The sequence below is a fragment of the Chrysochloris asiatica genome, unplaced genomic scaffold (assembly GCF_000296735.1).
Source record: "Chrysochloris asiatica unplaced genomic scaffold, ChrAsi1.0 scaffold00048, whole genome shotgun sequence".
Classification (NCBI taxonomy): Eukaryota; Metazoa; Chordata; class Mammalia; order Afrosoricida; family Chrysochloridae; genus Chrysochloris; species Chrysochloris asiatica.
In genome coordinates, this window is record NW_006408566.1 from 14,426,004 (window position 1) to 14,442,967 (window position 16,964).

The 16,964-nt window shown below is 37.8% G+C and overlaps 1 protein-coding gene across 1 annotated transcript in view; it reads right to left on the reverse strand.

The window, feature by feature from the left end:
* Positions 1 to 16,964, reverse strand: part of INADL (InaD-like (Drosophila)) — a 383,821-nt gene that overhangs the window by 272,370 nt on the left and 94,487 nt on the right. Inside the window, exon 16 of the mRNA XM_006862480.1 lies at positions 5,173 to 5,379. Within this exon, the coding sequence (XP_006862542.1) occupies positions 5,173 to 5,379 (207 nt within the window). The remainder of the gene's footprint in view (positions 1 to 5,172; positions 5,380 to 16,964) is intronic.

A 16,964-nucleotide genomic window follows, 5' to 3' on the forward strand; every position in this document is an offset into this window, starting at 1 on the left:
AGTCGGAATCGACCCATAGCGACCTTATGCACAGCAGAACGAAACAATGCCTGATCCTGGGCTAACCTCACTACTGTTGCCAGGCTTGAGTCTATCGATGCTGCCACTTGGCCAATCCAACAAACCATTGTTAGCCACTGTGCCACAAGGGTTCCTTACTCATACATGCTTAAACATATATGAAGGGGTATTAAAAAGTTTGTGGAAAAATGAAATAGAAAGATAATGAAATTTTGAGCCCCCCGCCCCCCTTTGTAGCTCTGTTGTTCTTGTGAAGTACCTTCAAGTCAGTTGCAACCCATAGCGACACTCTAGAGGGTTTCTGAGAAGCAGCTGGTGAGCTTGAACTGCCAACCTTGCAGTTCAAACGGCTTTGCAGTCTGGTGCACTAACCCACAGCGGCACACCAGGACCCCACTTTTAGTTCTACTTCTGGCAAAAATAGCATAAGAAGCCATATCCTGTGGATACTGAGTCCTATTTTCTAAACTGCTTGAAATGTCTCAAAACTGCTTCAAAGTAAAGACCACACTGGTTAAATCCTACAGTGGTGGTGGTAATGTGCCGTGCAGTTGGTTCCAACTCATAGCGAACCTGAATAGGGTTTGCAGGGCTGTAAATCTTTACAGGAGCAGAAAGGTTTATTGGACATAAATAATTTGAGATTTCCCCATGTAGTGCAAATGGTCAAGTAAATCATCATCATGAAAAATCTAGACAAAGTTCCTGCACCAACCAAAATACCAAGATGATACTTAAAAAAATATCAATAGTTTTCTCCTATAGATACATATGTATCCACACACATATATACATACACAAGCATGCATCCCTTAACGATAAAAGATACATTCTGTGAAACAGGACATTATGAGATTCGGACGTTGTGTAAGTACCATATTATATACAGAAAGAGAAGCATGGAAGACAGTCATTGGTTGGCCTGTGACCCACTAGCTACTGTCATTCCAAGGAACTATAAGAAAACTTCAGGTCAGTCTCCATTGAGTCTGCATGGTAGCTGCCTACCCTATTTGACTGGCACCCACCAACCAGGGCAAAGAGTCTCTATCCAGCCAACCGCTTTCCTGCTTCTCCTCCAGCCACCACTGCAGCCCAGACCACTCTGGGACCACCACTGCAGGAGGTGCAGCTGCCTCTGGCCTGGGCCAAGTTGGGCAGCAATTTCAGCTGGCCATCCCCCTTGAGGACTTCAGCAGGATTTGCATTGGACCTACAGAGCTAGTGAGATATTGATCCGATCTTCAGATTTCGGTACTTAACAAAATACATTTGCTACACATCCCATTATCCAATCGGCATTTCTGAACTTTATAGTATTTACGACATACTGTCAGGAGGGATCAGTCGCTGGAGAAGGACATCGTGTTTGGTAAGGTGAAAGGTCATAGAAAAAGAGTAAGACCCCCAGCGAGATGGACTGGCCAGGTGACAGCATCAATAGCCTCAAGCGTGGCAACAATTGTGAGGTTGGCCCAGGACCAGGCAGTGTTTTGTTCTGTTGTGCACAGGGTCATTATGAGTCGGTACCCACTTGATGGTGCCTAACAGCAACAACAACAGTTTTTATGTGTCAAACACTACTTGAAATGACATTTAATATCACATACCTCTGTGTGTATCTGTGTGCATATGTGTATGTACACGTATGTTACTGTTTAGTGCCATCAAGTGAGTTCTGACTCATAGCAACACTGTATAGGGTTTCCAAGGAGCAGATGGTGAGTTTGAACCAGACTTGCTGTTCAAACTGACTTTGAGGTCAAGTGCTTATCCTATGGAGCCACACTGTACATACACATGGAATCCTGGTGTGGGTCCATAGGATAAGCACAGGGCCACCAAGGTAGGTTTGAACTATAAAGTTGGCAGTTCAAACTCAGCAGCCGCTCATCGGAAAACCTATGAGTCGGAATTGACTTCACAGCACTTAACAACAACATATATATGTGCATTCTTAGGTAATGAGATACTTGGCTGCTAACTGAAAGATTGGAGGTTCAAGTTTACCCAGAAGAACCTCAGAAGAAAGGCCACTGAAAACCTTAAGGAGCCCAATCCTAGGTATACCCAAAGTAAGTGAAAGCAGAAATGCAAACAGAAACCACTGTTCATTGTACCACATTTCACAATAGCCAAAAGGTAGAACTCTATATATATGTATATATACACAGATAAATGGATAATCAAAATGTTGTATATACACACAAAGGAATATCAGCCATGAAAAGAATCAATGTCCTGATGTTGGCCAGATACGAATAACCTTGAAAACATCATGCTGACTGGAATAAGTCAGTTACAAAAAAACAGACACTGTGTTACCGCACTTAATAAGCAAAGACATAGAAACCAAAAGATTATTAACGGGCAGACGGAGGAGAGGAGGCACTGAATTTATGTTAATGGTAGCAAATTCATTTTAAGAAGTATAATGGTAACGAGTGCATAACATGAAGAATTTAACAAATGTCAATTGCACGTGTAGAAATAAGTGACTTGAAGAATGTTTTTATTCTCATACATTAAAATGAAACAAGCCTATGGAGCACAGTTATACTATGACAAACATGGGTCACCATGAACTGGAATTGACTGGTTTATAAATACACATATGCATCTTTGTATTTATAACAATAAATACCTTTAGTATGCGACTATAGTCTATAGAAGGGGTTTCAAATAATTAAGATTTTAGAAGGTCTCTCATCTTGTTTAACCTTTTCAGAAATGAAAAAAAAAAAAAAAGGCACTGAAAACTAAAGTCACACACCCAGTCATCAAATTGCTAGTCTGTTTCTCAAAGTATAAAATTCCGCCTAAGAATTACACAGGTGACTTCTGGCAAGATGGTAGAAGGCAGACACACTATACAGACCTCTACAAAAAAGATATGGAAGACCAAATGAAACAGACCCAGAGGACAATCCTGGAACCCTGAGCTTCAGAGGAAAGGTTAGAGAAGTGGATTGAATACCTACTGGGAGAAGAAGCTGAGAAACAGGAAGACTGACTGGTGAACAGACGGCAATCGATTCATACATATAGAAAATTACACTGAATGTAAATTGATTAAATGCACAGTCAAGAGACAGACAGTAGCAGAACAGATACAAACTTTGGTGTATATATACAATGGCATACTATGCAACACTGAGACAAATCTGCAAAACATATCATGACATGGATGAACCTGGAGCATATTATGCTAAGTGACATCAGTCAATCACAAAAAGTCTAATAATGTATGAGAAAACTGCTGTAAGAAGTTAAGAAAAGGTTTCCTTGCTAAAAGAAACCTTCTATGATGATTAGCAGGAGTGGAAGGGAAGGGAAAATTATTCACTGGATAAATGGTAAACACATGCTAACTTGGGTGATGGGGAAGGCAATATACAACAACAGGTGAGTTGGAAGAGGGAAGATGACGGTAATGAAAGACACAGGAGGAATACAAGAGTTAAAGAGAATAGAGGTAAATACTGTTAACTGATGGTACATGGAAGGGACTGCTATCATTGTAATGACACACCATGTATGATTTATTGAATGTGGGAGTGATGATCTGTTCTGTAAACCTTCACTCAATAAAAAGTTTAAAAAGAAAAAAAAAAAAAATTACACAGGTGACTGGAAGCAATAGATTGCTGAACACCACATGAGAATGACTAAATCTGAATCTCTGAGGATGGAACCTGGGAAAGAGCATTTTATCCATTTCCTATGGATATACACAGTGTATATCTTTCAGTTTGAAGCTCCCTAGGTTGGCTACTCATAGCAAGACTAGAACAGAAGTTAGGTTTCCTGAAACCCACGCTATGACTCTACTACATCGTACTCTCTGTTTCAGTCATGCTGCCTGCATTCAGAACTCAATCCCAAACCCACTACCATCGAGTCAATTCCAACTCATAGCAACCCATAAGACAGAGGAGAACTGCTCCATCAGGTGTCTGAGGCTTAGGTGACCTCATCTTTCTCCTGGGGACAAGATCGTGGGTTTGACCCACTACATAACCAGCACTCTTTAACCTGAACAAGATATAACATATTTAAAAAGAAATATATAGAATTGTAGTGAACAGCACAGGGTATAAAAGCCACACTGTTAGGTGCAAATTCCCACTATGCCTCTTACTAGTTATATGATCTTAGACAAGTTGCTCAATTCTTTGACTTATCTATAACGAGGGCAGAGTCCTGGTGTGGCAATGTGGGTTAATGCGCTGGACTGAAAAGTCGGTTTGAACTGCAAAGGTGGGTGGTTCCAGCTCCTTGGAAATCCTATGCAGGGTCACTATGAGTCAGAAATGACTCAACGGCACTTAACATAATGAAGGTAACAGAAGGCCTACTTTTTCTGTGAGAATTAAGTTACTACATATAAAAGGTTTAAAATAATGACTGAGATATAGTAAGACCTCAATAATATTGTAGTATTATCTGATAAATCTAATATTATTTAATAAAATAATTTAACGTTAATATGAAGAATTTTTTTAAATATCTGGGAACGGCAACAGCCCCTTAATTATAACATGGTCTTCAGTCATAATAACAATCTACCCCAGTACAGAAGATTAAGCAATCGGATTACTTAAAAGACAAGTTCATGTAGATGTTCTATATGCTAAAAATTATAAGACATTTTGGTGGTAAGAAAAACATATTAAAATCTCATTATCATATGGTTAAAATTATATGGTTAACTGATTTCAATTTATCATGCCATCTCAACATCATTCCCAAGCTAAAGTTAAAATGAGTAAGTGTATTTTAATTTACATCATAAAGAATATAACAAAAAGCACAGTCAGTACTAAAAGCATGAAGATGAAAATAGTAAAAGAGGTGGTGGCAGGAAGAGTAGCAGTGTTAGAAAGTTGTATTGATGTAATACCATGTTCTTCATTAATGCAATTTCTTCAATCCTTAAAACTTATCAAGTAGACATTTTTTTTTAAATTTTGTTAAGTCAGGGAGATTTTAGAAACTTGTCTAAAATCACACAGATCATGAGCAATGGGACAAGGATCCAAGCCCAGGTGTATTAGTCTCTAAATCTGTGCTCGTAACTATTACACTGAGCTGTTATAGACATAGAAACTGTTAGCACCTCCTGTACTACTGAAAGTCAATACTTACCACCAAAGGCTTACAGATACCAAGGCGGACAGTGCCTGGCGGTACACCTTTCAATATTTCCACAGCCTCAGCAAGTGTGGTGTTGTCTAAACAGTGTTCATTGACTGAAATCAAACGGTCGCCAGGTAAAAGTTCTCCGCCCCGTTCTGCTACACCATCCGCCACCAGAGAACGAATCACAATTACCGATCTTGTAGAATCTAAGGGATCCTAAGAATAAACCAAATAAGAAAGATAACTGATTTCCAGAAAGCAAATATAAGTCTTAAGATGGCTTATGTTTACTAACAAATCTCATTTGACTATTGATTTAATTTGTCCGTCATTCTGGTGATAATCTTCCAAAGTGGTTAAAAGAAATTAAAATAGCACTCCACATGCAAATATCTGCTTGTGTCAAGGTGAAGATATAACCTTAAGGATTTCTATGACATGACTCAGTTCATGTCCAATACATATGAATTTCTTTATGTCTACAACAGGGTTGGGGAAAGTTAGGCAAAATCCTCTGACTTGTTCATGCACAGTCATACCATGGAGTAAAGACAAAGCCCATTGATGACTCCTCTTGGGCAATAAGCGGCCTCTTAGAGAAATCAGTACAAAATCTCCTTTCACTGAAGTTCAGGAAAAAAATGTAAATTCCACTGCATTGAAAAAATATACTTAATATGACCTTTATTTTTAAAGGTAAGTTTAACAATAGCATAATCTAAAATTATGAGATGATATACGTGCTACTAAGGAGGCCTGATGGTGCCAACTGGAAGGTTAGCAGTTTGAATCCACCAGCTGCTCTGTGGGGTAGAAAAAAAAAAATGAGGTAGCCTGCTTCTGTAAATATTTACAACCTTGAAAAGTCTCTGGAGCAGTTTTGCTCTGTCCTATAGATGCTCGATTCATCAGTAGTGAAAGAGAGAGAAGCCTCTAAATAAGAAGGATAGTAACACATAACAAAGCAAAACCCACTGCCGTCAACTTGATTCAAACTCATAGCAACCCTACAGGACAGGCTACAACTGCTCCATGGGGCTTCCAAGGCGGTCATCTTTACAAAAGCACATTAGCTCATCTTTCTCCCACAGGAGAACTGGACTTTCAGGTAATAGTCCAATGTTTAATGCACTGCACCACCATGGCTACCTCTTTCATATCTTTTTCACCCTTTAGGTCCCCACATATCTTATTAAATTCTGCAGATAATGTCAGCGTTCAACAAATATAATTAATTAATAGCATCCTAACCTATAGATCCAAATTATGTGGGCTTTTTTCTTACTTTAAAAAAATATTCCCAAGATTAATTTTCATGTTATTCAACAAACACTGTTAAATAATGCTTGCCTTATTATAAGTCAAGATTTTTTCTAAATGCTTGACAATTTTCAATTCATGTAATCTTTATGACTGTATGCTGCACGCAAATTTACTGACTGTACTTTACTAATAAAGAAACTGAGGCATAGATACTGTAGGCCAAGATCACTTACAGAAGAAACTGGACACAAAGTGTTGAGAATGAAAGATAGAAACACATCCACACTGAAATTGGATGGTTCAGTAATATCTCCCTAATACTGGTGGTATGCTGTTGATCTGGTTTTGACTCATAGTAACTGAAGGGTTTCCAAGGCTGCAAATCTTTACACGAGTAGGAAGCCTCATCTTTCTACCATTAAGCAACTGGGAGATTCAAACTGCTGACCTTATGATTAGAAGTTCAGCTTGTAATTCATTAGGTTAACAGGGCTCCTTGGAGGTATATGTTACTAATAGTAAACCCCAAAAATAGGAAGGGAGAGAAAAAAATAATTAAATCTTAATCACAACAGCATTTACTTTGGTTTGTCTATTTTGTTCCAATTACCTCATTATGCTCATAATGTTCCATAAAGACAAGGCTTTGTAGCATGAGATTCTACTGTTAGCTTCTAATAAACCCTCTGTGTGAAAGTGGAGAGAAACTGCCAGGTTTTGTGTTAGCATTACAAAGCTTTGGATTTAGCAAAGTAAGATTTTGCCAGATTCCAGTCGATGTCTGTTTTAAGTGGCTGATAGTTCTTCTGAAGTTTTTTTATCCTATTTTCTATACCTCTGTATTTCAGACATGAGTATTTATTTTCAAAACATCACATGGAATTTTAATCAAATAACCTATGCCATAAAACTCCCCTTCTTTTTCACCCCCAAATCAAGAGACTTCTAGTAATTTTTCTACATTCTGATATATAACACTACAAACTTATGCATATTATTAGAAGCAAAACACAGTCATGAAAAGTCATTAATAAGGTACATAATGTTAAGCTATAATTACACCAATATTTTCAAGTAGAGGGAGCTATTGCATAGGAAGAGAACCAAAAACTGTACAGTGGTATATCAGCAGGCAATCAGCGCTGTAATATAAAAGAGCTGTCTATTTTGTCACCGGCAACCATGAATCACAACACACTTTTCATTCTGAAATATGAAACCATTACATTTTAAGTTTGACACACTAATAAATAAGCTGTACAATTATGTCCTTCATTTAGGATGTCAGTTTTTGATGAAAGGCTTTTTTATTGGGGGGGAAGGGAAACTACATAATAGCCTATTCTCCTGCTGAAATGCACAGAAGCAGCTGTGCATTTCATATGAATAATTACTTCATATTAATAATTACTAAAATTTCTTAGAGAAAATTACAACAGTAAAACATACCAAAAGCAAACAAATGACTTAATTTAGCGGGTGTGAGCACTCTGCAGTGTCATATAAAACCGATTCAAAAAGTACTATTTTTAACCCAGATAGGTAGAAAGGTTTTCAAAATTAAACTAGTTGAAATGGTACTCAGAAACATTTCAAAGGAAGGTTAACCCAGAAATAATGAAAATAGAATTCTATCCTGGAAAGATGAAAGGCTTCCTTACTGTAAAGAGTTAACAGTGCGACGCACCAGTTTACAAACGCAGCTCTCTTCAGACACTAAACTAGTATCAGGAGTGCTTGTATACTAAGCTCAGTTGGGTTCAGAGCACTAGTTATTCTAAACACTACATCGAATCAACCACTACTTGTTTCCTGGAGGAAAGAACCCAATGGCAGTTTGCCACTTTCAAAAAACAAAACAAAACAAAACAAAAAAACCAGACCCACACACCTCTGAAGATGTGTTATGTATAATCGCTACTTTGTTTTCTATGATGACTTTTCTGACTGTGTGACTTTCCACATAGCTGAATGAAGTTGTTTTAATGAAGAACAGTCATTTCCTTTCATAACCATCACATGCAGCAGCCACACGATGAAAAACCAGCAGCTGCTACTGCCTACTGGGGCAACTGCTATTCTTGAGGCTTTGCTACATGGAAAAAAAAAGCTTGCATATCAGCCAGATTCAGTCTGCTTCTCAACAGACAGGTCTGCTTTCTGAAAATACAGTGCTCACCATATCCTTCACAGGTTATAGCAAACAAACCATAGTAACAATATTTTTGTAGATCTCTCTCCAACCTCTAGCACTGAATTGGATTTTTTAAGTCTTCATAAGTTTTTATCAATTTTTACAATAATTTTCAGATCTTTAATTTGTCTTCTTTTAGTTTAATAACTGCAAGGAATATTTTGTTCAAGAATGAAGATTTTGCTCAACACTAAATAGCCAATAGAGGGCACTAAAGACCAATCATAGAACACAAGGAATATCACTGATTACTATACAAACCTTTCTCTTCTAAAGGAATTTTTTCCTCTTTATTCCAAAGCCTTTTTGAATTAATATTGTTAAAAACAGTCAAACAGTATCTCTAACGTTTGCTTCAACTCAACCATTTATGCAAGTTGTTCTCTACAGCTCTGAAAAATATTACTAAACTCTTATTATCAATTAAAACAGTCATGACATGGGATGAAATACTTTTTTTAAACTTTCATCAGAATATTCCAACAGAAGACCTAACCTGAATTCTATACCTTACTACTTCACTATGGAATCCTGGGTGAACCACTTAACTACTCTGTCTTACAGACAAACAAAACCATCCTGCTTGTCTAAAGGGCAGTAGATGAAAGGATTTTTGAGCTGGGTCAATGCTGGAGGAAATCTGAGTTGACATACTCCTCGTCCAGTGTCTAACCATCCACCTGAGCACTCACTGACTCTCCATGCTCCCGATCCCCCACCTAGTTGATCATCATTAAGCTTATCAATGAAATTGAGCCTTCTCTACTTCCACTGACACCACCTTGGTTCGGATTCTCATTACTTCTCAGTCTTCCAAAATGTCTCCCTGTCTCTAATACAGGGCCCTTTCAGTTCATTCTCTATACAGATAATGAAATAATCTTAAAAAATACAAATGTGACCTGGGTTTCCACCTGTTTAAAACACTTCAGTGAGCTACTTCGGCTTTCTGGATGAACTCCTAAATCCTGGGAAGAGAACTTCTTTAGATCTGCCACGCAGTCTCTTCTCTTCTCACAATCCCCATGCATACCACTGCCTACCCCCACGTGCTCCACACCTTGCACCAACAATAAAGAACTACTGAAATTCATGGGCTGTGAACTGCTCTGGCATACTTTGTAACATGTATGTGCCGATCCACGTGCCAGGGACATTTTCCCTACCTCACTGCCAGCTGTGGCGCTTTAGGATAAACACTGGACCACAGGGTTGGGTTGAACCACAAGGTCGGCAGTTCAAACTCACCAGACATTCCTTGGAAACCCTACACAGGGTCACTATGAGTCAGAACTGCCTCAGCGGCACTTAACGACAACAACACTGCCATTTACCTGCATCTTTGCCACCAGAATCAGCTCAAGTCTACCCTCCAATGCCAAGTCCCCCGATTTTGCAAGCAGATTTCCCACACATTGTCTACCCTGTGATGGCCTAAACCTAAAACAGATCTTGCATTATATCATTTATCATGAGAGGCTTCAAAACGTTTGAGAGAAAAACTGAATGAAAAATTTCCATGAATTTTTGAAACCCCTGATGGCCCCAAATAAGTTAGTCCTCCTGTAGCTGTAGTGTTGTTGTTGTGGTTAAGTGCTGGCAAATTGGTTCCAACTCTCAGAGGCCTTGCATAGGGTTTCTGAGGAATAGCTGGTGGGTTTGAAATGCTGATCTTGTGGTTAGCATCTAATGAAACAAAATGTGCATTGGGATTGTTGAATGGAAAATTTCTTGGCTCTGTAAAATTTCAGCCATACTACAATAAAAAGTAAAAAGGAATGAAACTAAAACTGTGTCAAATTAAAAAATAAAACAAAATCATTACTCCTTCAAAAAGAAAAACAAGACTACACCTTTCCATGAGGAGATAGAAACATGTGAGCATCATTATCCCCAAACGAATGGAATTCTAAGTTCCCAAGTATCTATAAAATGTATTATATGAATTACTTGTGTACATTCTCACAGATCAAAGAGGCCAGATTTCACATAAACTAAAGCAGAGTGCAGGAAGGAGTGTCACCTAGGGGAGGAATGTGGCTCTGTCAGAGACAGGTATGGCAACTAGAGGTTGCAGATAGCTCTAGTCACAGAACTTGCTCTAAAACTACAAACACAAATACAAGCTTGTTGTTGTTGTTAGGTGCCATCGAGCTGGTACCGACTCATAGCAACCCTATGCACAACAGAACGAACACTGCCCGATCCTGGGCCAACCTCACAATTGTTGCCAGCAACTATAATAAATTCAGCAGAAAGGCTTAAGACTAAGGATGCTATATAAAAGGAAGACATGGGAAATTAAGAAGACAAAAAGCAGTCACATCTAATAAGTTAGTAAATGCCAAGTTAAAGGGTGTTTTGAAAATAGGAGAAACATAAGGTATACACCAAGGACTATTCTTACATTGAACATCTATATGCTTTGTAGCACTATCCCAGTTAAGAAAAATAAAATTCAAGGTGTAACAATAACTTCTACATAGACGAACATAGTAATATTTGGGTTCGTTTGTCTTTTTCTACTCCCCAAAAGTTTAAAACATCAACCACTAAGGTAGGACTCAAGAGACCATGAAAAGGATGGCAAAAAGATGGACTATAGTTTACTTAATATAAAAAAAAAAAAAAAACACTTACAAGTTACTTTACTTTTGATATTTCTGAATGTATTAAAATACAAAGTGGATCACTAAAAGTACTTAATTAATGAAGGGACAATTCATAAAGTCTGAATTCTATGCCAGAAAATGCCACCCACCACCCACCACCACCCACTACCACCTAACTTGATTCTGACTCACAGGTACTCTACAGGAAAGAACAGAACTGTTCTTTAGGGTGTCTGAGACTGTAGATCTGGTGGGATTGAACCACTGACCTTGTAGTTAGCAGCCCAGTGTTTACCCTACAGTACCACTGGGACAGCTCACTAAATATATCTAACAGTACTACTGAAATAATCCCAAGAAACAACTACCAAAACTGTAAAACAATCCTGAAATGCAAAATGATTGAGAAATCAATAGAAAAAAAATCTACCAACTAATGAATTCAATACTATAATGTACATTAGGCTACTGCTTTACTACACAAATATTTACTTAAGTGCCAGAAGGTATGTTTCAAAGACAAATTTAAAGAGATCTGCACATACTGATATCGGGGTAATATTAAGTTTTCAGTAATACTTATGTAATAAATGATAAGACAATTGTTCCTACTCAATAATGGCCAGCTGACAAAGCTATGAATGCAGCAAGCGTCCAAATACTACTTTCTTGCAGATTATATTATTAAATGTGACCATTATTATTCAAACCAGTGTGTTTCGTTAAAATCTAAATAAAACAACAGCTAAGTACATTTTGAAAATAAGATCTTTCTCAAAGATATCACTATTATATAGTGAATACAGGACTGGTGGTGGTGGTAAGTGCCATCAAGTCAGTACCTACTCATAGTGACCATGTATAGGGTTTACAAGGAGCAGCTGATGAGCTTGAACTACTGACCTTGTGATTCAAACCAACTTTATTGTCCAGCGCACTAATTAACCCACAGCACCACACCAGGGCAGCTAAATACATTTTGAAAATAAGATCTCAAAGATATCACTAATTAGCAAATACATGGTAAAAAGGAGTAAGTTTAAAAAGGACATAGCTATTTCATCATGTAAGCAGGTGGAAACTTGAGTACAAAGAAAGGCAAAAGAACAAATTCTGTACACACAAACACACTGAGCTACACATCTTAAGAAAACAGCAGTGGTGAGCTGCAGAAGTTCTGGTATGCAGCTGGCATGAATTAAAATTTCCATTGTGAGCAAGTCAGTCTGGAAATAGAAACTCCAAGTTATTTTTAAAGGCAAAACATAAAGGAGAGAGACAAGATATTCAATGTACTAATGCTAGGATGGTCATGGATCTGAAATCAACAAGTTTGGAACCACAATTTGGCTGTTTCATGAGCACCTTTATTTCTCTGAGTCAATTTCCTCTCAAGTAAAATGAAAAAGTTGCATACATGACAGTTGTGATCCCTTCTCCAATTTTAAAACACGGTAACTAAATTTGACAGATATCTTGAGCCAAATGTGTCCTTAGATTTTGCCAAAACATTCACAAAACCACTACAAAAAGTATGGAATGATGGGAGTTAATTCAAAACATAGCATCAGCAATTAAAAAGATGTATACTACAGTTGCAAATACAGTCTACTAAAACCTCATAAAAAGGCCACTGACTATACAAGGCATAACTTCCTAGGTTTCCCAATATCAAAACAAGAGTACAAGATATATATGACAATATATGGCTTTTTAAATTTTATTTCAAATAAGACGGAAACTGTCTTTTAATGGAGTCCTGGTTTGGTGCTGTAGGATAAGCACTGGTCAGCTAACCAAAACGTTGGCAGTTCAAACCCATCAGACACTGCTTGGAAACAAGGTTGCTATGAGTTAGAACTAACTTAATGGCACTTAACAACAACTATCTTTCACTAGGTGAATTATATACGATCACTCCCTTTATGTTCCCCATTGTGGCACTGTGGGTTAATGCACTAGACTGCAAAGTCTGTTTAAACCACAAAGTCAGCGGTTCAAACTCACCAGTCATTCCTCGGAAACTCTATGCAGGGTGTCTACTGTCTGGAATTGACTCAACGGTACTTAACAATAACCTTTTAGTATACTAATGAAAGATATGTCAAGAGCTATTTGTTGAAACAACCATTAGAGAAACAGATCTGACTTAAACAGTTTTTGTTGTTAAGTGCCATCTAGTTAGTTCTGACTCTTAGCGATCTTGTGTAGGGTTTCTGAGGCTGTACATCTTTTTTCAGAAGCAGAAAACCCCATCTGTCTCCAGCTGAGCAGCTAGTGGGCTCGAAATGCCAACCTTGTAGTTTGCAGTTCATTGTCCTACAAAGCCAACATGTTCCTCTTGGTTTAAGATGTTGTTTTTACATACTGTCCAGTAGGCTCTGACTCATAACAACCTTGTATAAGGGTTTCCAAGGAGTTTGAATCACCCGCCTTGCACTTAGCAGTCCTGTGCTTATCCTACAGCACCACACTAGAACTCCTAGTTTAAGATAGTGGTGTGCCATGGAGTCATTTGAGATGGTGGTATGCCGTCGAGTCAGTTCCGAGTCATAGTGACCCTGTATAGAGGTTTCCGAGGCTGTAACTCTACAGGAGCAGAAAGCCTCATCTTTCTCCTGTGGAATGGCTGGTGGTTTCGAACTGCTGACCTTGAGGTTAGCAGGCCGGCTCATAACCACTACGCTACAAGAGCTCCGTTGTTTAAGTTAGTGGGTTGTAATTATTCTAAAAGATCTTATGATTCAATCAACAAGCAAAGTCCTTTTAGGAAACAGAAACAAACTTGTTTATGGTGAATGCAAGGCAATAACTAAATGATTCTAATGACTAATGAGCAAGCTATCTATCTAGAGACTAACTCCATTTTAAACTATTTTGTAATATGGCAAAGTATTACAGTCATCATACCAATTACCACAACACCATCACAGTCAAACTAAGTGCCCGCAAAATACATTCAGTTCACTTCCCATAGATTAAACTGATATGGTCTCAAGCTCCTAGCATTTTAGTATTTATTTGCTATTAGACATGGAGAGCAGATTTTTCCATATCATGCACTGAACTAAACAGTCCCTGAGCAGCAGAGTAAGCAGAGCACATAAAACAATCACAAGTACAATGGAAGAGAAGAAGATGATAGAGGAACTTCCTGAAAGATTAAAATATATTCTGAGAGGAAGGAAAAAACTCTATGAGCTTGCATAAAATTTTATTCTATTTAGCTTTGTATTTTTGTTCCATGGGATATCACTTCTTGAACTCTTCACTTTCTCTCATCTCCTTCTGGTCTTCGAATGGATATTTTACTTAGATAAAAAATACTTGGACGTTTCATCCCTTGAAATTTTCTGCCATGCTGCAATTGCTTACAAGTGTACCACTCACATATACACATACATACACACTGTCCTTTATCTGAAAGCCCATCATTTGGCTGACACGGCTGGTTTCCTTCAGGCAGACAATAGTACTCAAATGTAAGGCACACACCCCTTACTAAAAATTGCATTAGCTGGAAGTTATTAGGACAGAGAGAAACTATCAAAGAATAAAACTTTTAAAGGCTTGTCAAATATTAATTTAATAATGCATTTTCATTTTTTTTAAAACAAATCACTCTTAATCTAAATACATACAATTATGAGCAGGATGATACTGCTCAATTTGTGGATTCGAAAGATGTTTCTTATTTGTAAATTCAAGTAATAACAGAACGGATGGCAGGGAGTTGTTACAAGCATTAACTAAGGCATGTAAAGTGCTTAGTAGCCCACAGCCATCACTTCAAAATTGATGCTATTATTACTAAGGAGCCCTGGTGGCAGTGTGGTTTAGGCACTGGGCTGTTAACAGTAAGGTCAGCAGTTCAAACACACCAGCTGCTTCATGGAAGAAAGATGAGGCTGTCTGCTCCCACAAAGATTTACAGTTACAGAAACCCTATCAAGGGTCAACTATGAATTGAAATTTACTCAATGGCATTGGGTTGGTGGGTGCAAAGGAAGAAGAAAAGCAGGGAGTAAGATTGGAGTTGCAGAGGTTGGCAGTTTTAACCCCTTTATCAGTTGCTCCATGGAGTTTTCAATGGATGATTTCTGGGAAGATCGCCTGGCTTTTCTTCTACGGCATCTGTGAGAAGACTCAAATCTCCAGTCTTTCAGTTCACAGCTGAGCACATGAACCACTTGCACCACCCAGGAACCACCACGCCACTTACTGCCTTCTAAATTGAACTGTACACAACTAATTTCGATCAACAGAACTACCACTGAACCACACATGGAATGTTAACACATGGAAACAAAGGCCAAATGCATACTCTCCAGACATGGTGATCTCTACACTTCCAAATCACAAGCTGAGAAGTTCAGCACAGTATGACCTTCCTCAGCCCTCATTTTGTAGCACTATAGGATAAGCTCTGGACTGCAAAATCTGTTTGAACTACAAGGTCAGTGGTTCAAACTCACTAGCCACTCCTTGGAACCACTATATAGGGTTGCTATGAGCTGTAACCAACTTGACAGCACTTAACAACTGAAAGACAGGACTCATTCTTAGCTAGGAGGCTCTCTGACAGTCACTGCAGTGTCATGGGTACAGGGCAACCTTCTGTTTTCGATTCTTTTGAAAAGATTTTACTTTTTTTTTGTTTGTTTTGGGTTTCTTGTTTTTGTTTTTAAGCCTCAAAAGATCAGGCAATACTCTTTGAGATTAACATGTAGAATAAAACTTTGAAAATAAACTTGTAGAATAAAAACTTTGTTAACTCTGAAGCAGTACAGGAAAAATTCCAAGGAGTCCAACAAGGAAATCCAAGGTAAAGTATACAGTTTATGCTCCTTGGCAGTACAAAACCATCAGGTCTTTCAAGAGTTTTGGTCAATTGGCAAAAGAAAAAGCAAGGGATCATAAGACTGCAAGAAAAATCTAAAGTAAATCATTTGGAATTATAATAAGCATGACTTCTCTAGGCAGCAAATTGGAAAGACAAAATAAAGAGAATTGTCTATGATATTTCTGTTGTGCAAAAATTATGACAAATCAGTACATTGTTTTTGATTTTAAAACTGTATTTTCACAATACCAGACCAAAGACTTAGGAACCCAACATCACCATTTAAAAACTACGTTGTGTTGAACAAAATTTCTTAGCTTTTCATTATCAGTCTCCTCATGCATGAAACAGATAATTCTAAGACCAATCTTATAGGGCGGGTAGAATATGTTAACATATATGTAAAGTGGTTTGAATAATGCCTAGCAGAGAGTAAGCAATTTATAATTGTAGGTTACTGTTATCATGTGAAATGTTTTACAAATACAATATTAAAACACTAAGTTTTTAAAAGGATTTTTCAATAAAAGGAATAAAACTTCAAAATTTAGAAAAAAAAGAAACAGAAGTCGCCAACCAAAATAAGATGACAAAAACTAGGATTAATTTATCAATTCCAGGACATTCCATAAGCCTGGAATATTGACTAACTTCTTGTCTATCAGACATGCCCCCAATTTCTTCCTAGATCCAAAAACAATAATTGAAACCAAGCCTCTTAGTCCTACCTACACCACTGCAAAAACAGTAACATTGCAGATAAGGTCTTTCCTTTTAAGACATTAACATGTATTTATTTGTTCATTGTCTGCTCTCAATTCAATATGGTGGTGGTGGTTATGTGCCATGGAGTCTGTTCTGACTTGTAGCTACCCTGTGGAGGGGTTCC